The following is a 27,516-nucleotide window of genomic DNA, read 5'->3' on the forward strand; positions in this document are numbered from 1 at the left end:
TGCCAGAGCACTTCGCCTAACCAACACTGGCGCATGAGCCATACGCAATAACCGTGCAGCAAATAAGCCGACCGCTGACGGCTGCCGTTCTGTGCTGAAGAAGCACGACAAGCCCTAAATACAAATGGGCATCTCTCGAAAAAAATTGCTCAGTAAGCACGAATATCTTCTGTCTATCATCGCAGCATGACATGGCGCTTTTCGCGGCTTCCTAAAAAGAAGAATACCATTTTCTCACCTCATGTTCTAAGCTTTTCATTCATAACATGGTTAGGCATTATATGTATGCGAAGTTTTTACGCGAACAAATGTGTGAGAAAGTTAGGCTTTGCTTGCTCTTCTTTCTGCATATGCAGGAAGTTGCATGCCACCAATATCGAACATACTACATTTGTGTATGTATGTATGTATGTATGTATGTATGTATGTATGTATGTATGTATGTATGTATGTATGTATGTATGTATGTATGTATGTATGTATGTATGTATGTATGTATGTATGTATGTATGTATGTATGTATGCACGCACGCACGCACGCAGAAATTGCAGCAGACATTGCAAGCAGTAAAGTTAAGTTTGCAATGCTTGCATACGGAAGCTCCTCGATACCAAGTACACTCATACTGCCGTAGATGGTTAGTAGCCATGTAAGATTTTTAACATACTCGTAATTTTTTGCTGATATACGGACACATGTGAGGATGCCGTCTCTGAAAGATTATACTGGTGCTGTGCACGGATGCTTTTAACGCCCCCACAATAGACAAAAAAGTATAGGTTAGTCATTCATGTTGGGTAATTCATTTATTATCCCTCTATTCTATCTCTTTTTGTTTCTTGCGCTCTGAAAATGGCAGGCCAGGCAGTAGACTAACAGCCAATATCCAAAACACACAGCACGTTTCCTGCATCTGAAATAAAACACACATAACACACAAATCAGAGCAGGTGCCCATACGTGAATGCATGAGGTAGCGCAAATACTTACTGGGCTTTTGCAGACAAGTTTCGCTGGATGGTAGTACACGATACGCTAAGTGTCCCCTCCAAAAAGGCATTTTAGCGTTATGAAGTAAGGGATCAAGTGCGCGTGTCTATACTTTACAAAGAGCACAAATAAGCATTGACACACAGAAAAGTCTTTAGAAGTATGGTAAACAATGTCCATTAAATTGGAAAAGTGGAAAGGAATATAATTTGCTCAGTCTAGTAACACACTTGCCTCATTCTCAGATGGGACTGAAAGACCGAGTCACGAATGCTCGCTTTCGTTGAATGCACTGATGTGGTGTCCGAACGTAGCATGAAGCAGCCACGCTCGAGGTTGTCACTAAAGTCTAGAGTACTGGATCTGATGGCAAATCACCAAGTCTTAATACATGTTACCCTTGACGATTTGCAAGAAGCAGTGACATTGATTGTCAAAATTTTTACAACGCCCAATTTGTCAACATCACACTCACATCACAGCAATCAGGAACCGAGTTTCTCCCTGTTACCGTAACCCGCATCTGCTAATGACGACATACTTTGGTGAAAACACGCACGTCACCACCGCCTTCTGCGCACTTGCGTGCTACCCGCTAAGGTTTCATATTTACGCTACGATCTGATCGCTGAAGGCAAAGCCCATAAAATAAACTTGATTCGGATCTTGCAGCTGACGAATTGTAGTACTATTAGACGACAGAGAATACTCACGATCCAAGGATTAAAAGCCGCAAGATCCAAACGCGACGACACACTCATGCGCTCGAACTGACTCCCCACTCCCAACCCCTCCCCTCTCTCGTAAGGTTTCCTCACTCGTCCTACTTGACTTTCAATTGTCTTTCTAGCTAGGTATCATAACTTTGCGAAACGTCAATACATGCCGAAAGCCTTGCCTCGGCATGCTTGTTGACCCCACGCATTTGGACAAAATATATGTCAGTATATATCACAACATTGAGGAAATAACACCCGCTGGTGAATATGTAGAGTCCTTTTTTTTTCACTATTAATATTGGTGAACTTCGGTGACGCTCTGATGTGGACCGAGGACTTCGGTTTTGTAAGAAAAGCCACCCGGTCCATGACTTTGGCTCAACTCAGGCCAAACATTTCCTGGACTCCAGGGTCCCGCTGAACTCCCGCCGGCCCCTGAAAGTGCGTGCGGAGTACCCGCGTGGGCGTGTCCTCCAGGGATCGCGTGATGCGTAGTATGTGGTGTGCTTGGGACTGATGAAGCTGCTGGTATCACGGCCGCGCCTCCGGGTGAACTAAGGGAAACGTGGGCAGGATACTGGGATGTGTCGACGCCCGGCTCATTGCTCTGGACGCTGGCTCGAAACCCAGCGTTGTCGGCGACGTAGTTCACTGTGCGAACAGCGCCACCCTCGCCGTTGAAGCCGTAGATACCAGTCTTTGACCCTGAAGCGTCACCTGCTTCACGGTGAAAGGCACCTCCGGGCCCACCACTGTAGTCGAAACTGTAGCCGCCGGCAGGCTATATGAAGAAAGATAAAGAAGCAAAGGGTAGTTTTTCCCCGTGATGCACGTCATTCGTTCTGCAAATAAAAATGGTTGGTACATATATCATACTGATTGAGTATTACGTAATTAGTGCTGATGATGTGGGTTAATAAATGTCAATTTATGCATAGTTTAGAAAGTTTAGAATCAATCGCAGATTTCTTATGAGGCATTCAGACTTTTTTTAAGAGTTTTGCAAATGCATTTTTTCTCGGTAAGGTATCCTGTGGTAACAATAAAACCAGAATGCTTAATCATCATTGCTCGTCAAGAAATTATAGTTGAACTGTGCTCAGTAACTGGCTTCTGATCATCAGTTGCTCCCTCAGTGGCGAGTTCTGTCCCCATATAATTTCTTAAATCACTTTTAGGACACAAATGAAGGAACAACATCTTTTATTACTAGGCGCGGCTCTCAATTTAGATAAAGAAAGCATGAACGTCAACAAGATGCGCTGCTATATTGACCTGTTTTATGGCACGAACAGCGTTTCCTGTCATTTCCAGCAGTACTGGCTGGTGCGTCTACTGCAGCAGCAGATGCGGTCAGCTGCACCAGAACATTAGTATAACCGACCAGCTGGAAAAACATTGGAAAGCGACCGCTGTTTCGAGAGCAATGTGGAGAAGGAATCAAGTTTCTGCATCCGTATTTCTGCAAAGTATCTGTCACTGAAGAATATAAATCGTGAGGGAGCCACCTTTTTCAGAAGTTCTCAGACCACTCAGCGAGTGACCGCTGCATGCTTCTGTTTCTCTTTGTGCGATGGGGCTGGTATAGCCCTGCTTCAGTGAGCATACATTCCATTACTTTAATACATACGTACATTTGATTGTGACTTACCCCGAGCGATGGAGAGGTGAAGACTACATCGCCAGTGGGCACTGGCACGTTCAGACCCGGTGCCCCAGGACCGCTTGGAGAAACGCGAATCCCGGAAAATCCAGTAGTCCCAGGAACCCAGGACGCCGCTGGCAGTCCGGACACGGCAGCGCCCACTGAACCAACAGGGACGACAGTCTGTTCCTGAACACTAGGAAAGCCGACAGGCCTAGAAACCAATGACACTCCTGGGAGTCCTGTTATCGCGGGACCCACAGGAGCAGCAGGAATGACTACCCGTCCTTGAACTCCAGGAAGGCCACCAGCAGCTGCAATGGTGGAAGAGGCGCAAGAGGAGGCGAAGCGGATTCCGTTTTTGTAGGAGTTGAAAAACACTGTGCGATTTTTCGTCTAACCGCGTGGGACGCGACGATGTCAGAGATTTCACTGATGCAGCGAGCATGAGAGGAAGCTCATTAACTCAAGGAAGAATTAACTCAAAGAAATGTTGTCTCAATAATTCAAGAAATGTAGTCCTTTTCTCTACATTAGCGAGAAATATTTTCCTCTGAGTAACCTTTCTTTTTCCTTTGTGCGCCACCGTGTGCCTAATTTCTTTGTGCACAAAAATCTAACCGATGGTCCATGACTTTACCACGTTGCCCCAATGAATGGAATACGGTGATCACTTTTACCTAAGTGACTACACAGATAACTTTATTTCGGGAGGGAATAGAGTAGAGCAAAGCAAGCTTTCTTTCTGTACTGGGCAAGTGTTATATACTATGAAAATGATGGGGAATGAAAATCATAAATGAATTAGTGAATTACACCTACGGATAACAATAAACACGACTGCAGTAAGTGCTTCCGTTGTTCAACACAGATGTAATTGGTGTGGTTACCGCCTTAGTGTTCTGCACGTGTGATCTCACACGGCCACACAAGCACCGTGATCTCATTTTTTATCTTCTTTTTTTTTGCTTGCTTTCCTATTTGAGTTAAGTGTCCGACTTACGCTGACCTGCCTCTGTGGCGGGATTATGATACATTCAAATTTTAGATTTATCACAAAATGCGGAACATTTTTGCAGGTACAGAATTACAGAAGTTAACTACCCCAAATAATCTCCAGAAATCCTTAGGACAAATTTCATGCAACTTCGAGCGTTGACGCCAAAATGTAGGCGATTGCATTTAGAGCTCTCCTGAATTCAGCACCACGAAACTGCATACGATTCGGGCGGGTCCCTTCTGTTTTCATCATCTGCTTTCTAAGCATATAGGGAAGACATCGATGTGTGGAAAGTGGAAAGAGAGGCCTTCGTGTAGTGTTGCAATATATTTAGAGCAAGAAAACTTCGTTGGTGTGCCAGTTTTTATGAAGATGAGTACCAAAAGATGACATGCTAAGTGCCTCGAGCGGCCACTCGAGCGGCAATTTTGCGTGTATTCGTGGGCTTCTTTCACACTCGGAAGAACACTTTTATGTAGCACGTACCGAGCAACAGAAAGCTGTATCGGGAGTTTTTCATGTTGCTCTACAATTTTCTCGTTGACACTTTTCATCTAATTATAACATTTGAGACGTTCTTTACTTAATTTAGACTACTTATGTAATTAGGCTAAATGCAAAAAATAATCGGAGCACCTTCAAGCGACGGCAAACGACATTACCTTGCTTCTGTCCAGCTACGTGGTATTTGCATATATTTAAATTTTGGTGCATGATAGTTAGGACACCCTGCATATTTTTATGCTTGCAATGAAAATTCACTTGGAAGTGAGAACTTGTGGTATAATCTTCTTCGTTTCTCGTCGTTCTTGCGATCTCTTTCTTTTCTTTTTTTTTTTGATATTAGAATACCAGCTCGCCCAACTATCCCTCCTATTACAATGACGTGCTGTGAACGAGTCAATACGAAAACACGGTGTATTTTATGCGTGTTCTGCGGGAAAGTTGAAAAAACGACAAGAGCATGATAAGGACACTGTTTCAGAGCAAGAAACCTTGACTAAAGTATCATTGCAAAATTGTTACTTTAAGAGATTAGCAGTAGGAGTAAGAGACAAGGGTAAATCTGGAGCCTATGGGTTCCCTTGCTCACCCACTGTATAGCGGGAAAGGAATTGTGTCATCAATTATTACAGACAAAATAAGACTATCCGGAACGTCAGACATCCGCAGTAAAATAACAACTTAACTGAAGAAGCACTGCTCCAGCTCTGGCGTCGCGCTGCCTTAACTCAGAAGTCGAGGGGAAATGGGCCTGCCATTCGTACCTGTGGATTGAGTGCCGCCATTGGGGCCCGAGGACCCACCGCCTGGCACAATTCCCTCTGGCCCCGGACTCTTGTTGACGATGACGTCGGCCGGGCTCTGGGCACCGTCCACTCCTGGCTCGTTCGTGTCTACGCTGGCTCTGAAGCCCTGGGTTCCAGCGACGTAATTGACAGTGCGAAATCTGCCATCGTCGATTCTGAGGCCGTACGATCCCGCTTTGTTGCCCTCAGCGTCTCCAGACTCCTGCTGCCATGGTCCTTCGATTTGGCCGTTTCCGTAAGCGAAGTTGTACGCTCCGGAACCCTGAAACGTTACAGTTCCCGGAAAAAAAAAGGTATCGTTTAGTTGTAGCACTCACTTATAATTTCGTAGTTCCTGGAAAATCAATCCCTACTGCTAAAGATTCTCAGGGTCGTGTTAAAGTTACGGGGATGAAACAGAGGAGGCGGCACGTGACCTCCGTTTACCGCAACAACTACCTCGCAAGGAATTATGGCAGATTTCAGATTTGAGCTTTTTCAGGGCACGCATTTTCTTTCTCGGTGACCAAAACCACTAAGTTTCATGCATAAACCAAGTTAACATATATAGGCGTCTAATAAAGTCATCATATGTTTTTTTTAATCCAGTGTAACGTTGCTGACAGCGACATGAAAAGAAAGCTTCCACATGATTGAATAGTTCTAGAAAGCGGCAAGTTGCATGTCTCGCCCTTCCGTGCTGTAGGGGTGGTGGCAGCGGCTAGAAGCCCTCATCAGAGTCAATTGCCTATCCCAAGTTAGTTAAGTCTGGATTCTGGACCTTTGGTGAAATTAGAGACAGACTAGTGTTAAAATCAGACCAGTTGGCAAACATCGGCATATTTACTGTGCAAAAGAAGCACGCGTTCTGTGCAAAGAAAATTTTGAAAGTTACTTCTCAAACAGCGTCACAACCCAAGCGGACAACAGTCTTGACTCTGAATGATAAATTCTGCTAAAAGCCCCGAGTAACTCGTAGCAAAGGCTATAAAAATGTGACGATAGATCCGCCTGCTTGACCCCACCATTACGCTCTTTGAGCGACAGAATATGTCAAGCAACTTTTTGAAGAAATAGCGATTCCGCAAGATCACACGCCACTGGTCTGCCTTTTCTATACGTTAACGTTTAAGCGTTTCATGACGACACTTACGTCTTGCTGGCCATACCCAGTGTCTACGGGTCCCGTGGCTCCGGGTGGCGCTGGAAATGCACCGCCTACTGGAGCAACAGGAATCGTTGGTGCTCCTGCACCTAGTCTAAACGGCGGGACGAGCGCAGCTCCTGAGGGAGGCGAACCGGGAGGGCCGGAATACACCAAAGCTGCGTAAAAGTGAAAGTCGTTGCCTACTACAACGTGACCATACAATCTGTCATGGAACTCTACCCTTACACTCAAAAATGCTAGTTAAAGTGTTGCAGTTGCTGCTGTCACCGTCAAGGCCGTGAATGCTGCATTTAGTTCCATGTCTTCAGCGAACCATGCAGCATGAGCTTTGCGAATTCCTCCATATCGTCAGTAAGATAAGCTTGTCAGCGATATGAAATGTCCTTGACCACCATAGTTACACCTCTGAATGGCGTCATGCACCAACGCCGACGCGCAAAATATCAACATGAAACCGTGACATTGTCCAGCGCGGCCGCAGCCACTCCCTGTATCTGTCCTAACTGCACCGTCACATTGAGCCGCCTACGCATAGACTTTGCATTACAACACGAGTGCATGAATTCATGTTTGTTTCGTAAATAATTCTACAGTGTGGCGGCATCTATAAAAAGACCATGTTTGTCTGACATTAGGATGGTAAAGCAGCGTGAAAGGCATGAAAGAAAGCAAGGCGTAAGACGCACGCAGGTACTGAGTATTATCTTAGCATTACCAGAAAGAAGTAAGGAAAACAGCAAAAACCCTGCGTCCCGGAACTGCAAAATTGTTGTACGACAGGCCTTTACAGATAGCCGTTATAAGCGTTTGTCCCCGTACCTATTCCGGCTGGCTCGGGTCGTTTGATGACGTCAACATTTGCTGGATCTTGTGCTCCCGACGCCTGAGAGCCACCACAGAAAGGAGTCGATCAGATTCCGAGCACAACTGAAAACACTTCTTCATGCAGGTTAGTAACACGACGTGTAAACCAACGTCTCAGCTATAGATAAAAAGTGCTCTTGTACTAGAGTCGGAAGGCCACTCATAACAAGACATGGCACAGGCATGAAATGGCATGGCATGAAATAGGGCCACAGTTGTCCCTATTTAATGGTATCATGTGCCCACTGCTTGGTCGGAGACCTTTGGCACCTAACGGATGTTCCATGACGAGTTACCAAGAATACTTGGAAATAACAGTATGTATAGATATGTCGAACTTGGTTAAATGATCATCAGCAATCCATACTCTCTCGACACATCGTGCTGTGTTATGCAATTTACCTGCCGTCACTACACCACCAAGCGAAGGTGCATTAGATAGGCAAGGTGCGATTTTCTACTTTGGTTGCCTCTTTTACGGAAGAGATAAACACGCAGATAAGTTGCATCTCCCATGTTTTCCCGAACGTGTCATGCCTGTCCGACAGCTTTCACTAATATTAGCGTCTTCAGATATCACTCCAGTCGTTTACAAATTCGAACAATAAAGCACTGCACAGACACTTACAGCCTTTTTCGTGGTGAATGTAGGTCACAAGGCAGATTATATTATCAATCAATAAGTAGCCACGCCTGAAGCATGCCATGGAATACGGAATAGGAATAATGATTCTTCATGTACCACCCTTTTTAAACGTCCAAAAATCATGACTACATGAAATATTAAGCCATACTCGTTATTCTGGGAGATCGTAGGTGTAGGTGCTCAGATGTTTCACTAGACATACTGTTAACCCTCTTCGCGATTTTCTTCTTTGTTAGCCCCGAGTCCGACCCAACTTCGCATCATACCTCCTGTGACGTTTGCCAGTGGTGTAACGAACTCTACTAAGTTCAATTTTAAGCTCATTGGTGTCCTTGATCACCTTCCAAACAACACTACCAACATATGCTAATGATAACGGTACATGGGTGTTTAGTGTAACATGGTTACAGGCGAGACTCTAGAAAGCTGCAACTCGGATTATATTTTACCTCCGCAATCAAGGCCTCGAAATTTCATCCCCGAAATTGACATTTATGGTGTTTAAGTCGTAAACTCATGACATACTACTGTATACTATTCAGTGAAAAAACAATACCATACACGCTGGACCACGCAAAGCTTTAGTCGCTGTAATTGATAAAGATCTCCCAGACATGTAAAAGATGAACAATTGGTTGACACGTAATTTCTTTGCCGGGAAAAGCTGTAATATGTCCGTGACCTCTATGCTGCAATAATATTGGATGCACTTTCTCGGCTTTCTGTGAATGATCACTGATCAGCGCAAGTAAAACGAGCTTCTATACCATACACAGCATTCAACCTCAGGCATTCCGGATGTGTCTAAGTCTTCCTGGTAGCGCGTTAAAAGCGGCAACTATCGCAATCGCTGCAGAGCGCGTTATTGAGACGAATATTAGAGTTGAAGCGCTAGGCGTGCAAACGAGGCGCCGTGGCCCGGACCCCGTGACAACATGTAGCCTCTCTATCTGCAAAGGGGCCCCGTACCTCGTTTCGCCGAAAGGCATCTCCGCACCTTCAGGTATCCTCCTACTTCCCATCTGCAGGGTGACCTTCGACTTTCCAGGTAACTGATTCAGCCGCAAATCAACCTCAAGATACCTGGTGTTCGGAATAAATTCATTCTTCATCGCCGGCTCTCAAGCAGCTTAGATTACATATGCAGTACCAAGACTGCACGCACGTACACAACAACGGCGCTGTCCTACCAAAGAGTTATACCGCAGCTATCCTAATCTCAACAAAAGTCCCCACCATGAAGTTAAAGGAATATGACGTGTCAACGCCGACGGCCGCAGAATTTGCAGTCCTTTATGTCGTACCACGTTTTATTGATGACAAGAAAGCGGAAAAATTGTCAATATTGTGCGACTCGAAGGCGCCACTCCATTGCTAACTGTCTGCTTTTCGGCGGCGCCTGCATGACGAGCTGGTGTGCGACATTACAAGGACCACAAAGCGCACGGCTGACAAAGGACGCCAAGTCAATTTTCTTTGGCTACCAAGTGAGTGTACTATTATCGTAAGTTAGCGTGCAGAAGCGGCTCGTTCAGCCCATGCAGGAGACCACGATCTCTCAATCTGACTATCTAAGGCAGACGCTGCGGTAAAGCTCCACATATTTACATGCCAATGCATCAGAACTGAGTGTAATTAACTGCACTTCAGGTATGCACTTCAGGTAATTGGACTTCACTATACTCTCTTGATCGTAGATTGAGCCCTCGATTTCCGTTAAGACTGCACAGAGGAGACGCGACCCCATTGTGTAGGCTGTGGTAAGGAGTAGCGTTCACAAATGCTTACGCATTCCGTATGAGGATGGCCTACACTGCTGCCTGTCGGCACAGAGGTTGCTCGGAAACCATAGATCTTATTCTGGGCAACTGTGTACCGTGTGCACAACCGAAACCGCAGTACCATGTGCATACACGATCGTTCTATATCGCGCTCAATCACTGGAACGACCACCCTCTACCGGAAGACAGAATGCTACAGCATCGAAGAGAACACACCATCACTACAGATGCCTGTACAAGCATTACTGCGGGATGGGTTTTTCTTTTTTTGCTATCTACTGGCCTGTGTGAACGCCCATAATGGAAACGCCTTTCCAGTGCCTAATTCCTTCTGGTTCTAGCCTAACTCCCTGTCCCCACGCCTTGTGCAGCGTGGCAAGACGGAAACGCCCTAGTTAGCGTCTTGCCTTTTCCTCTCTTCCTTTCTTTCGCTCTTTCCTAATCGGGGAAACAGGCGCAGAAACCAGAAACCCAGTTCTACAGGTAACCTCAACTAGAACATGCAAGCTAGAACACACTTAACCACCAAATACATGCCTTTCGTAGAAACGACTAGTGAAGCAACAAAAGTACGCCACGTGAGCTCACGTCTTGGGTACCGTAGCCGGTCGCCACTGAACCCGGTGCAACGGTGGCAGGTGCGTCGGTGCCTCCGAGGTAGGGAGGCGGGAACACGAGCCCATTCCCATCTTCCGTGTTTCCGGACGATGCAGATGGAGAAGGAGGCGGTACGACGGCTGAAGGACTTCCTGTAAAGACTGCGTCTGCGGGGCTCTTGGAGTTGTCAACACCCGGTTCATTGGACTGGACGCTGGAGCGGAATCCGCCCGCATCGGCGACGTAATTCACTGTTCGGCCTGGCAGACCGTAAATGCCTTTCTTATTACCTAGGGCGTCTCCGATCTCCTGTTGGAAGGGGCCTCCAGCCGCACTCACGTCATACGAAAAGCTGTACGATGCGCCACCGGGAGCCTGTGGGGGAAACCACGTTAACTAAGTTTTTATGTTTAAATCGAACTGGTTAGTCATTCGTTCTCACGTTTTGCGGGTATAAAGTAAACCCAATTAGTAATTACACTTTTGTGGTGTTGTGTGGACATTGCAAATATTGTTTCACTTATCTTCTTAAAGAATGCTATATTAACAAATATGTACTTCCTCTTTACTGCGTCTGTTTTTATTCATTTGCGAAAATATTTAAAAGTGACTGAAATATTCCTTGTTACAGGAATAAGCGGTTCAACTTTTTGCAGCGTTAGCAAGGAATATTTTATGCACACAACAATTCGCATTCCATATTGTCCAAAAGCAATTAAGCGTGAGGGATAGCGGTGCATTAACTGCCTGCGTAATATAACGCTGAAATGCATCATAACTGAGAATGTACTCCGGATGAATCACTCGAACCGAAACTGCAAAAATCTGAAGCTAGCCGTCTCCGTATGAAGTTGACCGAAGTAGAAACAAGGGCTCGTCCATTGTGTGACGCTAATTCCTCTTCTATCCTGCTATTAAATCTGTTTTCTGCACGGTAAAATTACTGGTGGGCATAGAACGAGCCGTCTTTCTTGTTCCCTACTTATATACAGATGGTGGAAATGATCATTGGCTTACGCTACACTGCACCGATTTAATGAGATGCAGTATTGAGTGTGTTCCCAATGTGGCTTCTGTTGAAGTTAGCCCGGTATTATGTCTGAGAAGACAGCTTCGAACCTTAGTAATGGATTGAAAATTATTGTGTGATTACTTTTGTCTTTGAGACAGCATAATCCTGCTCAAATCGATAACGGTCGCTATGGCAGCAATTCTTACATCGGCGTGTCCCGATGCGACGTGAGGACTACCACTGGCTGCCCAAGAACCCCGGTGTGACGTGGTTGCAGCTGTTCCTGGATGTGCCCCGGGATTGTGTCCGTGCACGCGACCTTGAGGAATAGGCCATTGAGTAATACCAGCCCCGAGTCCTGGGTGCTGCTGGGGCAGACCGGGCTCGTTCAACTGGACGTTCGCCTGGAAGCCATCTTGGTTAGCCACGTACGTGACCACCCTGACCCTCCCGTCGGCGTCCTTGAGACCGTACGAGCCGATCACGTTGCCCGCCGCATCCGCGGACTCCTTGCGCCACGAGGCGCCATCGCCTGCACCGTGGGCGTGGCTGTAGCCGAACGAGTAGCCTCCGGGCTTCGTGACCATAGACAGAGAAGGAAAAAGAAGAGAGCTATCAAGTGCCGTGACCCACGTTTGACCTAACCTGTAAGGACATGCCTGATATACCAGCGAACAGAGTTTTGTCGCTTCTTTTCCAACATAGCTTCTGTATACAAGGACCTAGACGTCATAAGAAGCAATGCAGGTTCTGTGAATCTGGAGGCGAATGCGTTAAGAGCGTCTGAGAACATCCACAGGTGCCACCGCAACACAACTGTAAGATAAATTGCGATGTAATACGTTCATTCAGAGTGAATGGCGCTGCCCCTCTTTACCACTTGGACACTTTAATTAACGATCACTACCTACACGCCGATGCAAACGAATGCAGGAGCTACGGGAAAAAAATCATTAGCTAATCCTGGAACACTAATGAGGTCTGGTATGAGGTATGAGGTCCGGTGTAAGATATATTGCGGTGTAATGAATTCAGTCCAGTCGCATATATTGCTCTCGCCCCTGTACTCGGCGAGGTGCCTCCTTCAGTTACAAAGAACTGGCCTTGCCCGGTGAGTTTATCTTTAGCCAAATTAGTTATTTCGGAAAAAAACCCTTGCGCCATTTGAAATTCGAAAGACTATGACTGGACATGCACTAGCCTGCACAGGTAAGTCTCAGCTGAATTAAACTACCGTTACAGCTCGTAAGTGGCGTGCTTGGTGAACTGGCAATACATGCTGTCGAAGGCTGAAGACCACACCCGTGTGTGTCGCAATAACTTTGCATAAAAAGAATCTGTTCGGCACTACCGATATTTCACAGTTGCCAAAGCGAACAACTGACTGCTTCTAAAAGAACAAAGCAAGAAGTACTGCTATCTGTAGGCTATGAGCTTATGTATTCTTTCCAAGAATATATTCATGACGAAGTGCACAGACGTAAACATCCAGCATGAGAAAAACAAAGAAAAAAAAAGCATCTTGGCCTTGACTGGTCCTCACCGCCACGTCTGACGCTAAAGAATTCGTACTGAAAATAATAGTTAATGTCATTCAGGTGTTTTCGTTGTAGCCTTAATACAGCCCATGTCAAGGCGCTATCGCAAGAGAGATCCGTAGTTAAAAGAAAGAAGCACTTTCAACATTCCGTATATCTGTCCTTATCACAGCCTTCAAGCTAGCTACTGCATACTCATGCCACGTCTACTCAGTTACAACCTACTGTATTATTTCCCGGAGTGATTCAGAATGGCTGGACGGTTCCAATGGCACACTCAGACGCTAGACAAAGGGCGTGTCCACGGCATCGCTGGCAATGTTCCAGGGACGTGTCGTGAGCAGGAAACCCCTGTACACAGAAATGCTGATGTCGAGATTCCTTTCGCTTGGCAGCTGTTGTTCTCTCTTTGACAAATGACGAAAAAGAAAAAGCTGGAAGCCCATTGAACTGAGCCAGCGAGAAAGCAATTGCGAAGATGGCTTTAGCTGATTTCAGCGCAGAGTAAGAAACACTCTTAAGGACTCTTCAAATTTCTGCGACAACGCCTTCAATTTTTCTGCCTTCACGCCTTCAAATTTTCTGCGCCAACGAATCATTGTAAGTGGTCTCTTGCCAGATACACACATGACATCACCAACTTCTGTTTGCTGCTTGCTATTCTGATGACTGATCAATCTATACGACATAGATGCACCTTGGCTAAAACGTAACAACATTGCTTTGCGATCGCCAATAAGCTAACTCTAACTGAGCATAGGCTGAACTATGTTTTCAGCATGAAACTGTCCTGACTGTCCCGTCACTTGCTTTCAGCAAATGACGTACTAATGAATGAATTGCTTTTAACGTGGTATTATTAAAAGACTAAAGCTCATGTACACGACCTAATGTCGATGACGTAAATTTTGGTATGAACAAACAGGCTTGCCAGAATACCCATCATGACTGATGCAACGTTGTCGTAGCAGCATGCATCACACTGCGTGATGCATTGTCGGTGGGTTGTCTAACAAGACGGAAAGGAAGGAAAAAGTGGAGAAGGAAAGGCAGGTAGGTTAACCAGTTTATCTCAACCAGTTTACTACTCTACACATGGGAGCCGGATGGATGGGATGAAAGATGGGGAAGAGAGAGAGATAGAGCACATAGCACAGCACACACATCGTCAGTTAGAGTCCATCACTCTTGCGTGGTATGTGATATCACTGTCACAGCCGCTTGTCCAATCCCATCTCTTTCAAAAACCGAAGTAGTCCCTTCGTCGCCGTCAGCTTATGGCTAGGGCTGGCTTTCACGAAATCTTACTCATTTCGCATTTGAATGGCCGACAATGCTCTCTGCAATGCCTGTCTTTGCGAGAAGACGCTAGAACACATTCTGTGCGACGGTCCTGAATATAATGTTCAGCGACAGTCCCTGGCATCCATTCTAGCGCACCTTGACACTAGACCATTGTCACTCAAAACGATTTTCACATGTCGCCGACATAAGACGTCTAACAAGATGATTAGTGTAATTATTGTAATAGTCCATAGGGACTATCATACCTCGGAAAATTTATGAATAATATGCATGACGTCATTATGGGTTTCAATTCGAAAGACATACGCACTAATGTCACAAATTGCCCGTGGTACTTTTACCTAGAGAAGGCGGAGAGGAGGGGGGGGGGGGGGGGGACGGTGCGTTACGAAGTATGCCTATGCCGCAAACGATTAGCCACTGGTAGCAGACTACATACTTTGATTGTACGTTGCCGTATTAGATGACCACTGCTACTCGTACTGATCACTTTGCAATCGTACATTTAGGAGGGTTTTGTTATGTCTTTACTATCCCAAAACTCAGATTTAAGCCAGGCAAGCCTCAGCAATCGACAAAGTGCCAAAACGAACCTTTTTAACTTCTTGGTCAGTGGCCCACAGCAACGGCCGTCCTCGCAGCGTGAAAAGTGTTGCAACCACGGGTGGCCTGTGACCACGGACTAATAAATACAGGAGAGCCGACTGTGGCCCTCGCCAATGCGTTTGCTCGGTTAACAATGCAGCGAACCCGCCAGTTCTCGGTGCGTACAGCAATCCGGCGTGCTATTTGCCTCCGCTGCTCACCCTCTCCACACTCCTTCACTAGAGCTCCTCCCATCCTCCTTTTTTCTAGACTGCTGGTACAAATCCAGGGCGCCGCGTAACGTCGAAATAGTATATTAACAGCTAGCTTGAGAAGCTGCATTTACGGGTCCGCTGACGGAAAGACAGGAAGACAGGGAGGAAAGACAAGGAGGTTAGCCACTTCTCAGACCGGCTGGCTACCCTGTGCTGGGGAAAGGGTGTAAAGGGAGTATAGCAGACGACAAGCCCACACTCTTAGGCAAAGTTACACCGTTTGGAGTACCCCTTCTGCCACACAAGGATAATCGTAATCTGCCTTGATGCGTTTCCTTTCTTTAACGCTGCGAGCCCGGTACTTTCCAGTAACGAACGGCCTGCGCGTTATCAGCATGATAGCATTCCCGGAAAGTAGCGGGCGCGGCGTTTTCAAGAAAAGAAACGCATCAAGGCAGAAGACGATTATCGTTGTGTGGCAGAAGGGGCAATCCAAAGGGTGTAACTTTGCCTAAGAGTGCACAGCAGCAGTCCGAAGCTACCTGTAAGTCTGGTTACGCAAACGCGCCGAGCATTGCTCGCTTGTTTGGCGAGTGTTATAAAATTAAATCGAGAGCTTTCATTTGATACCGATTTGTCTCGAGCGGTTGTCGTGCTAAGCAGTTGACGCGGTACGCTGTACTACAGTGGTGGTTTGAGTCTTCAGTTGGCTCACGTTGGTTTTCCAGCATTTTGTTGAACTCAAAAGTGATTCTCGTGGCACATGTAGTGGTTTTAAGTTAAGCCCGTTAGATAGTTGATAGGCGAAGTCATGAACTGTTTCGCTCTCGGACGACGGTGTGGTATGGCAAAGGCTTTTTTTCTTGCATCGCAATGCATGCGAGCAGATGCATAATTACACGCTCCATGGCATCGATGGGTGAACAGTCGCAAAATTCCAGGATCAACTAACCACCTGGAAAAAGCTTGCCTCCAAAGGACGTATGTGGGTTTTTATCGAGTCGCATTTACGGCAAGCAGCAGTTCTACTGTTCTGGCCGCTGAAAGAAGCGCTTTGATTGCAAGTACATCATGGTGCGCCAGGAAGACTGCAATGTTCTTGTGAAAGCGGGAGTAAGCACTTTTTAGTTCACGTCCTGTCCCTAATCCAAGCAACGTGAAAATGATGTGCTGCAGGCCCAGGAGCCCCAACAGTACAGCATCTCAACGAGATAGCATCGAATGGTGACCTGCTTTCGCTGGAAGGTGCGCGCATGTTTCCATGTTTTGTTTCATTTTTAACGAAGTGGATTTGCTGACAACAGAAGTGTTTCAAAACTGAAAACGACTTCTTGCACTCGGAGCTATCCCCGCTGCACAAGAGTGTAGCAGGCACTTCGTCCTTATCTAATGGGACACGCCCATTTTTCTCGTCTATTGCAGCGGCAAACGCGGCCGTTCACCTGCTATGAAGAACGCGGCAGCCCAAGAACGCCTGACTGCCTCCGGTTCCCGGTACCCTCGTTCGTGGAAAATTCCAACCAAATGCGTGGATGCAAAGTGCACCAGTGCTTCTGACAACGCCAACTTTGATGCTGCTGGCGATGAGGCGACGTCATAGCAAACCGCCAGGGACGGGCTCACACCATTGAAATCCAGGCGCCAGAACAAGCTTCTAAAGGGACTTCCAAATAATGCAAGGTAAAAAGTTTGTCTAAAAGCTGCTCTTATGTTCCTAAAAACATAGCTGTGAGACGAAATGCAGATGAAAGTTCAGATTCCAGTCAGAGGGCTTTTTTTATCGCGTTCCTTTTCTCTTAACTGCTGTTTCCTGCGACTTTAGCCATCCATACTTCTTTTCTTTTTCAAATAAGCATTGTTCATGCAAGTAATACATGCGCAAAATCTAGCAACAGCCTAGATATACACAATAGTTCATTTCGCTATTAATTTTGTCGGCAGGCTGAGGGCCGGAGATATAGGAAACTTCGTGTCAATAGCTTGCACGGATTGAAATGTAACCAACTTTAGCCAGAAAAGCATTGGAATTCATTAAACAGTTGTTGAACGAGAACTTTTATCCAGGATGATTGTAGCAAGCGAACACCTGCGCGCGAGTGCCTGCTGCGTGAACTGAAGCTTTACAGCAACAATTAGCGCACACTTATATGTGACAAGTCGCATCCAGCGCAAGCGTCTGTGGCGGGAGATAAAGCAGACGACAGACGAGGTGCACGGATGGGTACTGCGGTTGGCAACACAGCAGCGAAACGAACGTACCAAATCTAGAGGCTGGCATGGAGTAACAACTAGTGTCGCCATCTGTGCAACAAGTAGTGAAGCTGCCCCTTTGTAGCATCGACAAGGTAACACAATTTGCTCGTTCTGCACTTATCTCCTATAGCTGCTGCATGGCAGCACCGTGGGCGTTCATCTAGGCGGTCACATCACTATATTAACGTTGTCACAGAATTTTGTGACTGCCCTACAAATTTCCTGGAAAACTGTCGCTGAAGATACACTCACCCCTTGAGTTCTGTACTGTTGACGTCCATCAGGACTGTGTCCAACCTGTGTGAGAGCAGCAGTCGCAGCTCCTGCCGTGAACAGGAGCAGTAGAAGCTGGAAGCGCACAGACTCTGAGTTCAAGTCGGGCTCAAAGAATTCCTAAGAGGAGCATATGGGTAACGACGTAAGTCGACTAAACCTCGCGTTCCTGGCTCTATGCTTTGTCTACTTGGTTAAGTGAGTTTGCAACGTTATGCGGTGACTATATGTGCTAAGGCTTGAAATTCCTTACGGTCTTCATTTTTAACGCCTAATACTGAAGCCAAACTTTCTCTATCTCTCTCCCATTTTTCTTTTCTTTTGCAATAAACTAATCTCATTCCCAACAGCCACACAGTTAACTTACTTTCAAGTGTTGCTCCTAAAGTTAAATACGAATTCTGGGTTTTTATGTGCCAAAGCCCTAATATTATTATGAGGCACGCCGTAGTGAAGGGCTCCGGAATAATTTTGACTACCTGGGGTTCTCTAACGTGCACCCAGTGCACAGTACACGATCGTTTTCGCATTCCGCCTCCTTCTTAATGCGGTCGCCGTGACCGGGATCGAAACCCGTGACTTCATACTCAGCAGCGCAACGTCGTAGTCACTGGGCTCCACAGCGGTGGGAAAGTGTTGATCATACTTAAGAATACTTAAGAATACTGAACAGACATGAAGGATATGACCTGCAGGGGTAGCCCAGTGGCTCTAATCTTGTGCTCGGATACACAAGGGTACAGGTTTGATTCCCGGCCGTGCCGGCCTCATTTGAACGGAGTCAAAATGCAAAAAAAAAAGAAAGTAAGACGCTCGTGTACCATGCTTTCGATGCACTTCTTTATTGTTTTCTAGTTTTTTTATTGTTAAGGTGGTTTACTTAGGTTCCTATCGAACATGGCTCGTTTTATTCTGATATTGAATACATTCGTCTTAATTATTTACTTAGAGTGCAATCACGTATATCTTTGGGCATGGTGTACATTGGCCCAGTAAGCATAAGATGTTAAACTGTCAACATGACACTCATGAGCAATTCTCACACGAACAAGACATTTATTTTCCTTTCTTTTCTGGAAGAAGCAGCCGCACGGGCACATCATGGACGTCTGATGCTTCCCTGCAAGCTACTCTGGTCTCAGACTAACAGAGAGACAAAAGAAAGGAGAAAATAGGGGGGCTTAACCAGTCCGCAAAATCTTGCTTGCGACCCTACAACGGGAGAGGTTGAAAAATGTGCAGAAAGTGGAGAGAGAAGCACAGAGCACAGGGTCACAGCTGGTCATAATCATTGCACATGATCACGGCACATGATCACAGCATCACGTGCGCCATAATGAACCCCAATGAAAACTGAAGCTATTTGCGCATGTTTGTTGCTGTTAATAGATGTAGCAGTGCCTTCGTCGCCCTCTGATACGATGGCTCGTGAGTTCGGCATTGCAAGATGACTAGTTCTGCAAGGGTCTCTCACCAACGCGATCTAGCGCAATCGCGAGCGATCGTCTCTGTACGCTGCCTGCCAGTGGTAGAAACCTACAATATCTTGAGGCTAATAACATATCTATGGGCAACAGTGCGCAATAAACTGCTTGTCTGGTGTTGGGGACCAAGCCACAAGAAAATTTTCAAATTCGAACATTCTCATCAGGGGAGCATTACAGTTGCAATGAGAAACATTATAACTGTAATACTATAGTATTATCTAGAATAGTAGTCTGTAGTATTATGGCTACGCGTACTAAACGCAAACAAATGGCATACGATGAAAGCACTTATCACAGAATTGCACGGAGCCAAAAGCGGTGCTGCTTCATTTGAATGGACCTAGAAGACAACTACCTGTTGGGTAACGAGTGCGCATCCGATAGACATCATATAGTATTTGACCCCTGAAGGCAGCCTTTCATATCCCTTTCTTACAGTATACGTGTCAGTGACAATGCCCGCCACACTCCTGCCTTCCACGAATAAAACTCCAAGGCAACTTGCCTTCATGGTTATCCACTAGTGTCCGAAGCGCCGTCCGCTTGCGTTCTCGACGTGATCCGGGCAAATGGCTCGAACGACGAGCAGCGGATATTCCCAACACACCACCGTTAGCTAAATAATGGCGCTCCTTTATATAGTGGCGCGATGTAAATGTCTCGACGGCAGCGCGGTATAAGTCGCCCCCTTGCGAACGAAAGGCTTTACCGACGCACTAGGGCGTGTATAGCAGCAGGTGGTGGTGCTGTCGATAGCCGAATCACGCTTTGCCGCTCGTTGCTCAAGAGACGATGATGTTCATTAGGCGGGGATGCTCGTTATAAAATATCAACAACACAGGCGTACTGCTCCTCGCGTGCGACAATCCGCGCTGGCGCTGCTGCCAAAAGGAAGACACGCCTGTACGCTCGGCACCAAGTGAATCCCGTCGCCTTCGCGAGATTCGGCCCTTCCAACAACACGCGCAGTGATGACTGCTGGCAGACACGTCGGCGAGATTGCTTGCGTTTCTCGCTCGTACGTCTTTCGTTAATTGGCCTCTCTTCCTTCTATTCATGCGCTCGGCATGAGCGAAGACCGAAGAAAACACTTTCTCTTTCGGTAGCTGCATAACGGCCGAGCTTAGTCACCGCGTGCCCACTATTGCCCGGACACGCGACTATTCATGCCGGTTCTCGCTGCTGTACGGCTCCAGAAATAAACTTCCGTTGCTCTCTCGTTAATCTCGTCTTTTCCTGCAGGTTCGCCGTCAACATTTCTGTGAATTTGTTGTAACATGAAGGAAGGAAGGAAGGAAGGAAAAAGTGGAGAAGGAAGGCAGGGAGGTTAACCAGTTTTGCCTAACCGGTTTGCTACCCTACACATGGGAGGGGGATGGGGGGGATGAAAGATGGGGAGAAGAGATAGAGGGCACATAACACGGCACACACATCGTTGGTTACAGTCTGTCACTCTTGTGTGGTACGTGACATCACTGTCACAGTCGCTTGTCCAAGCCCGTATCCTTCATAAACCGAAGTAGTCCCTTCGTCGCCTTCAGCTGCGATGTCTTCAGTCGGCGATATGTGAAAATGGTTGCAACTGACAATGGTCTACTGTCCAGGTGCGCTAGAACGGACGCCATGGACTGTCTCTGAACATTATATTCAGGACAGTCGCACAGAATGTGTTCCAGCGTCTCCTCGCAAAGACAGGCATTGCAGAGAGCGTTGTCGGCCATTCCAATGCGAAACGAGTAAGATTTCGTGAAGGCCACCCCTAGCCATAAGCGATAAAGCAGGGTGGCCTCACTTCGGCGGAGTCCGGTTGGCATACAGAGATGCATCAAGGAGGGCAGGTCGTGTTGATGATCGCTGCGGTTGGTCTGGCTGCTTGGTGTGCACCATAGAGAGAGCGTGATCTCCTGTGCAAGCACTTGAAGTCTGCTGGCTGCGTCGGAACGTGAAAGTGGTATGGCCTCTTCCTGTGTGTCTTCAAGAGCTGTCCGAGCGGCTTTATCGGCGTCTTCATTTCCGATGACGCCGCAGTGACTTGGCAGCCACTGAAACGTCACGTGATGTCCTTTCTCATGTGATGTATGAAGTAGGCATCTAATATCGAATACGAGCTGTTCAGATGGCCCGCGACGCAGAGCTGATAGTACAGATTGTAGGGCTGCCTTTGAGTCGCTGAAAATTGACCATTGTCGAGGTGGTTCCCGATTGACAAAACAAAGTGCAGCTCGAAGAGCAGCTAGTTCCGCAGATGTAGATGTCGTTGGGTGGTCAGTCCTAAAGCTGATGGTAATACCTCTTTCTGGGACGACTGCAGCACCGGACGAACACTGGATGTTTGTGGAACCGTCAGTATAAATATGTGCACTGTCTGCGTACCTCTCGTGCAGAAGAAGCAGAGACAGTTGTTTCAGCACAGGCGACGACAGCTCAGACTTTTTCCCGATTCCTGGCACGTTGAGATGGACTGTGGGGCTGACAAGGCACCAAGGGGGCATCGATGGTTTAGATGCAGCGGTGAAGCCCGAGGGAAGTTTGTCGTTGTACTTGACAATAGTTTTTGAGAATGATGCTTGGTGCCTGTCTGAAGGTAGTGTTGCAAGGTGGTGATAGGGGGCCCGTGCCAAATGTCTGATATGCGTTCTCAGGGTTTCCACCGTGATGTGAGTCTGCATTGGATGGTCCCGAGCAATCGCAATAGTTGCCTCAGTTGACGTGCATCTCGGCAAACCAAGACAAACTCTGAGTGCTTGAGCTTGCGCTGCTTGCAGAACACGAATATTTGTCTTGCAGGTGTTGTTCAGTACAGGTAGACTGTATCTTAAAAAACCGAGAAAGAGAGCTCTGTAGAGTCTCAGCATTGCGTCTACTGACATCCCCCACGTCTTTCCTGTCAGGTATTTAAACAACTGGGAGGTTGCTGTTAGGCGTCGTTTCATGTAAGCCACGTGCGGGCTCCAACAGAGGTCTCGGTCGATAATTACGCCTAGAAATCTGTAGGTTCTGACATAGGAAATGGTCCGCCCGTTGATTGAGATGACATAAGGCGTCATTGGTTTGCGAGTAAACGCCACTAGGGCGCATTTTTCTGGCGATATGCTGAGACCTTGTTCACACAAGTAGCTCGCTGTCAAAGTAGCCGCTCTCTGAAGCCGTGCACGTATCTGAGGACGTGTGACTGCCGAAGTCCAGAGACAGATGTCGTCTGCGTATACTGAAATTTTGGTGGTAGTTGGCAAGTGTTCAGCAAGCCCAATAAGAGCGAGGTTGAATAGCGTCGGGCTGAGAGCACCGCCTTGAGGAACGCCCTTGCTGGTATAGCGTCGCGTAGTTGGGCCATCGTCAGTTAATACATAGAATGATCTTGCAGATAGGTAACTTGCAATCCATAAAAATACTCGGCCACCTAGGCCAACCGTCACAAGAGCGTCGAGAATAGCCTCATGCAATACGTTATCGTATGCCCCTTTCACATCTAAGAATAAAGCTGCAGATAAACGTTTACGGGACCTTTCGTGCTGGACATATGAAACGAGATCAACTACATTGTCGATGGAAGAGCGGTCACGTCGGAAACCAGCCATGGAACTCGGATAAATCTTGTAGTGTTCAAGGTACCATTCCAGGCGGCCAAGGATCATCCGTTCCATTATCTTTCCTACACAGCTGGCCAACGCTATCGGGCGGTAAGAGCTGAGCTCTAGTGGGGATTTGCCCTGCTTCAATATTGGCACCAGGCGGCTCACTTTCCATTCGTCAGGAACATTTCCCTCCTGCCATGAGGTGTTGTAGAGACTCAATAGTGCTGTCCGTGCGGATTCTCCGAGATAGCACAAGGCTCGGTATGATATACCATCTGGACCCGGAGATGATGAGCGCCTGCAGAGAGCTAGTGCCGCCTCGAGCTCCTCCATTGTAAAAGGAAGGTCCATGCGGCAATCTCGGGAATGGGGGACATCATCTCGGGCTGGAGGATCTGGGCGTGTCGCTTGGTCTGCCATTCGCACACAAAAGTCTTCTGCGACATCGATGTCTTGCCGCCCTTGGAAAAGCGCGAGTGCCTTGAATGGAAAACGCTGTTCCGGAAGGCAACGCAGACCTTGCACCGTTTTCCAAATGTGAGACAGCGGCTTGCGGGGGTCGAGTGTTTGGCAAAACGTTGCCCAACGTTCCGACGCTAATCTATTCATTCGACGCTGAATCTTCTTTTGTATCCTCCTGGCTGCCCTAAGGTCATGGATTGATCTTGTACGCCGATATCGACGTTCCGCCCGGCGACGAAGTGCGCGAAGTCGCTCTAATTCTATGTCGAAGTCGTTTCGCGTGTGAGAGATCGTCAGTATGCGAGTGGCGTTCCGCATTGTATTTTTAATTGTTTGTTCTAACCCAGAGGGCAGGCCCTCGCTGCAGGCATCTTCCATATCAGATTTGAAGTTGGCCCATTGAATCGTCTGAATGGTATTCCGTGGGCCAGATCTAGACATCAAGCCTTTGATGTTCAGATAGGTGGGAATGTGATCACTCCCATGGGTCTCAATATCTGGAAACCACTTCACATATCTGGCGAGAGAGTTGGAGACAAAAGCAAGGTCGAGGCAGCTGCCGTATGTCACGCCTCGAAGAAAGGTGGGGCTACCATCGTTCAAGAGAGTAAGGCCATAGTTGTAGGCGATGCTTGATAATCTTCGTCCTCTTGCATTTGTCTTTGTACTTCCCCATGCTGGATGGTGTGCATTGAAATCTCCTATGATGACCCATGGAGCGGGGCAAACACTCAAGATATCCGCTAATCTTTTAGTGTCGAAATTGTTGGAAGGCGATATATACACGCCTATGAGAGTAAACAAGAGTTTGTTCTTTTTAACTGTGACGCATATATACTGATTGTCGTCGTGGGGCGCAATCGGTTGCAAAACATAGGTGAGTTCCCGACGAACAAAAATGATGATTTTGCTGCATGCACTATTTGTTGATGACATGAAACATTCGTACCCTGACAGTCTGATTGGTTTCGACAAGTTGGGCTCACAAATGACGATGAGTGGAAACACATTGGTGTACACATACTGACGGAAATCTGAAATTCGTGATTTTAGCCCTCTGGCGTTCCACTGCATGACGGACGCTGCCTTGACTTCTTTTCGGAAGGATGGGGTATGGGTAGCCATCTTTCTAGTTGAGGGATTCAAGCACTGGGCTTAAGGCGTCCAGCACTTTAAGTGCGCTTCGAGCAGACGGTGTCCCCATCTCAACTAAAATCGTTCGGATGGCCTCCATGAGGGAACGTAGCACCGAGATGACTTGATCTGTTTTAGGTGAATCATCAATGGCCGGAGAAGGCTCCGGTGGCGCCGTGACCTTCTGAGGTTCCTTAGCAAGGGAGCGGCTCGGTAGCGTAGGCCATTCCTCTAAAGAAAGAGTCTTATCTGATGCCCTCGTGGAAGTGGTGGGCCCTATCGCGTCGCGACTAAGTGGTACCGTAGTGGAGCGGGTACTATCGCTTCGCTCATGCGCCTTCTTTGAAGACTTACGACGGTGCCGACGTCGACGCCGACGCCGGACTACTTCGGCTGCCTCCCTGTGGGCCGAATTGTCTCTGGCCATTTGCTTCAGAACCACGCGCTCCCTCTTGATGCGGGGGCAGTCTTTCGACGAGGCTGCGTGAGGGCCGCTACAGTTGGCGCACTTCAGAACTGTGGCACCGCAGGTCACTTCTGCATGAGGTTCAGCGCAACGGGGACACAGAAGCGAGTTCGGACACACGCCCTTTACGTGTCCTAGCCTGAAGCACTGATGGCATTGAAGCGGCTTCTGGATGAATGGTCGAACTGGATGTCGAAAATGTCCGACTTTAACGTGGGAGGGTATGCAATCCCCCTTGAAGATTACTTTTACGCAGCGCGTATTCCCAAGACGGCGCACTTGCGTAATGATCGTGCCCTCGTTTGCCGGCTTGATGAGGCTAGGTAAATCTTCATTGGGAATGGCAATGTCAATGTCGTAAATTACACCGGCTATCGATGTGTCGTCGATCGGGATGAAGGGGCGCATTTTGATTCCGCCAAGCTCCGTGATTTCTTGAAGTGTTCCAAGCGCACTCGCGTTGTACACGTCTATGGCGAGTATATTCTTGCGTGGGTTTATTCTGATGTCTTTAATTTGATCCGGCACCGCACGTTCCAGAAAAATGGATAGGGCTTGCCTGTTCAGCAACCGTAGGTTGCTTGACGGTTCTTCCGGCATAAAGATGATGACGTGTGGCCAGCGCGCAGGCCTTGACTTCATAGTCGTAGTGCTCGCAGGAGGTGACGGCGCTGTGTTGGCGATCTTTCTCTTCGCCCTCTTACTCCGGACGGGTATGAAGCCGTCGTCGGATGAGTCGTCTTCCGACATAGAGTACAGCTCGGTGTCCTCGGTGTCGCTGGGGGAGCCAACTCGCTTCCTTGCGGTTGACAGCCGTGATGACTTCTGGCCAGGAGGGTCTGTGGCATGCTCCGCGTCCATGGTCGCAAGACGGGGAGGTAAGGCACCCCGAAAGGCAAAGAGTTCACCAAAAATGCAGAGAGCACAGAAACAAGCGTTCTGTCAAGAAGACACTTCGTCGTCTTCTCCTTGTAACATGAAGCTTTGTGTGTGTGGGGGGGGGGGAACTGAAAGGGGAGGAGGAAGCGTGCTTGTCGTCACTTTGATTTCGAAGAGATAAGCTGTTGCTGGCCGGGTCGCCCAAGCAGAAAACTCCCGCAGTTATTAAACTTCGGCATTGCCCGCAAGATGGAAGCTGTCCAGAAATTGACAATTTGCTATTGCCAGTCGGGCATACACGTGGCACTTGAATCCACAATTCCACTCCCACAGGCGCTCGACGAATGTGAAAAACAAAGCTTGATTTGCCGCGCGAAGCCCCTTAAGTTCATGTCGGATTGGCGTGACAATTTCTTCGATATCATAACTACTTTGCACTTATCAGCGAGTGATCTTACAACGCGCATTTCTGCAGTGATTGTTGCTTGAACGCCGATTAGGTGTTACCTATTGATCCGCGCCCAGGTACTACATTTCCGAAAGGACTGCGTTGGTGGTGCTAGCTTGTGCAACGACAGTAGTTAAAGTTTCCGCTATTCACTGAAATAGATGAAAGTCCTGCTTTTAACTGCGTCTTAACAAACGAATCTGAAGTCCACCTGTCCCCTCCGCCCCCATCGGTAGTCAGCTGTGTAAGAGGTGCCAAGAAAAACAGTTGTTACCCTGACGTAGACAAGTCAGAAAGTTCGAAACGCTGGCTTCAGTCTTTGGCTTACCTTATCATAATTGTCATCATAAAGCTAATAAAATTCGTAAAGACCAATAATTCTCATCAGTATTTTTTCTTCACCTGTCATAATTGTATTATTACATGGAGTTTCTGTTTGTTATGCCTTGGACAGCGATTTGGCACGCTACAGAGTCGGCAGCTTCATATCCGCCCCTGCAAAAACCATGCGCCTCCATACTATTTTCTCGCCGTTTCTCAAACAACGAACGTGACGTCATCGCCAAGGACATAGAGCAGACTGTTTATTAGGCAAGGCAATTGTTTCTTTTTTTCTCGTTGCAAGTTTGAACTTGGTTCAGCAGGATTTTTTTTCCCCGCTTTACTTTCGTCATAATATTACTAATACCGCCACGGTAGCATAATGGCTACTGCGTTCTACAAGGCTGAGCACGTGCTCTCCGGTTCGTATCCCGGCAGCGGCGAGCGAACAGAAAAGCAAAAAAACTTCGAGAGAACAGAACTGCACAAAAAAAAAAAACCGCTCGTGTACCGTGCATTGGCATTCCGGATCCTCTCCAGCTTGGCGCATCTCATAACCCTAGTGAGGCTCTGGGACGTAAAATGCCACTGATCAGTCAATCAACTTCACTAACAAAAGGTTATCGAGTCGTGTGCAGATTATCATTGATAATGGGCAAAGCTTTGAAGAGCAGTTCTCACATCCAGAAGGCCATTCTTGGCTATACAATGAAGGCTATGACCGATATATCGTTATCATCTGGTCAGCTCCTAATCTATAGAAAACAAAGAGAAAAGAAAATTTTGGAAGATGCTTAAGCTTCGCCTTTAGGAGCGGAACGCGATAACATTCAAAGATCCCTGATTGCTTCTTACGCTTACCG

The 27,516-nt window shown here is 47.3% G+C and overlaps 1 protein-coding gene across 1 annotated transcript; it reads right to left on the reverse strand.

The window, feature by feature from the left end:
• Positions 1–792: 792 nt before the first annotated feature.
• On the reverse strand, positions 793–19,879 carry LOC126523040 (uncharacterized). Its single transcript, XM_050171869.1, has 9 exons — positions 19,874–19,879; positions 17,861–18,001; positions 11,919–12,287; positions 10,692–11,075; positions 7,632–7,695; positions 6,798–6,967; positions 5,624–5,927; positions 3,362–3,669; positions 793–2,491 (listed from the first exon to the last, which is right to left on the reverse strand). Exons 1-9 carry the CDS (start codon positions 19,877–19,879, stop codon positions 2,003–2,005), a joined length of 2,235 nt encoding a protein of 744 aa, XP_050027826.1. The 3' UTR covers positions 793–2,002.
• Positions 19,880–27,516: the final 7,637 nt, after the last annotated feature.

Source organism: Dermacentor andersoni, chromosome 6 (genome assembly GCF_023375885.2).
Source record: "Dermacentor andersoni chromosome 6, qqDerAnde1_hic_scaffold, whole genome shotgun sequence".
In the NCBI taxonomy this organism is placed as follows: domain Eukaryota; kingdom Metazoa; phylum Arthropoda; class Arachnida; order Ixodida; family Ixodidae; genus Dermacentor; species Dermacentor andersoni.

Coding starts and splice junctions, on each gene's coding strand:
- LOC126523040 (XM_050171869.1), bottom strand. Junction 3,670..5,623: donor TGGCGGCACTCAATCCACAG/GTACGAATGGCA, acceptor CCACCATTGCAG/CTGCTGGTGGCCTTCCTGGA. Junction 2,492..3,361: donor TCACCTCTCCATCGCTCGGG/GTAAGTCACAAT, acceptor TTCTTCATATAG/CCTGCCGGCGGCTACAGTTT.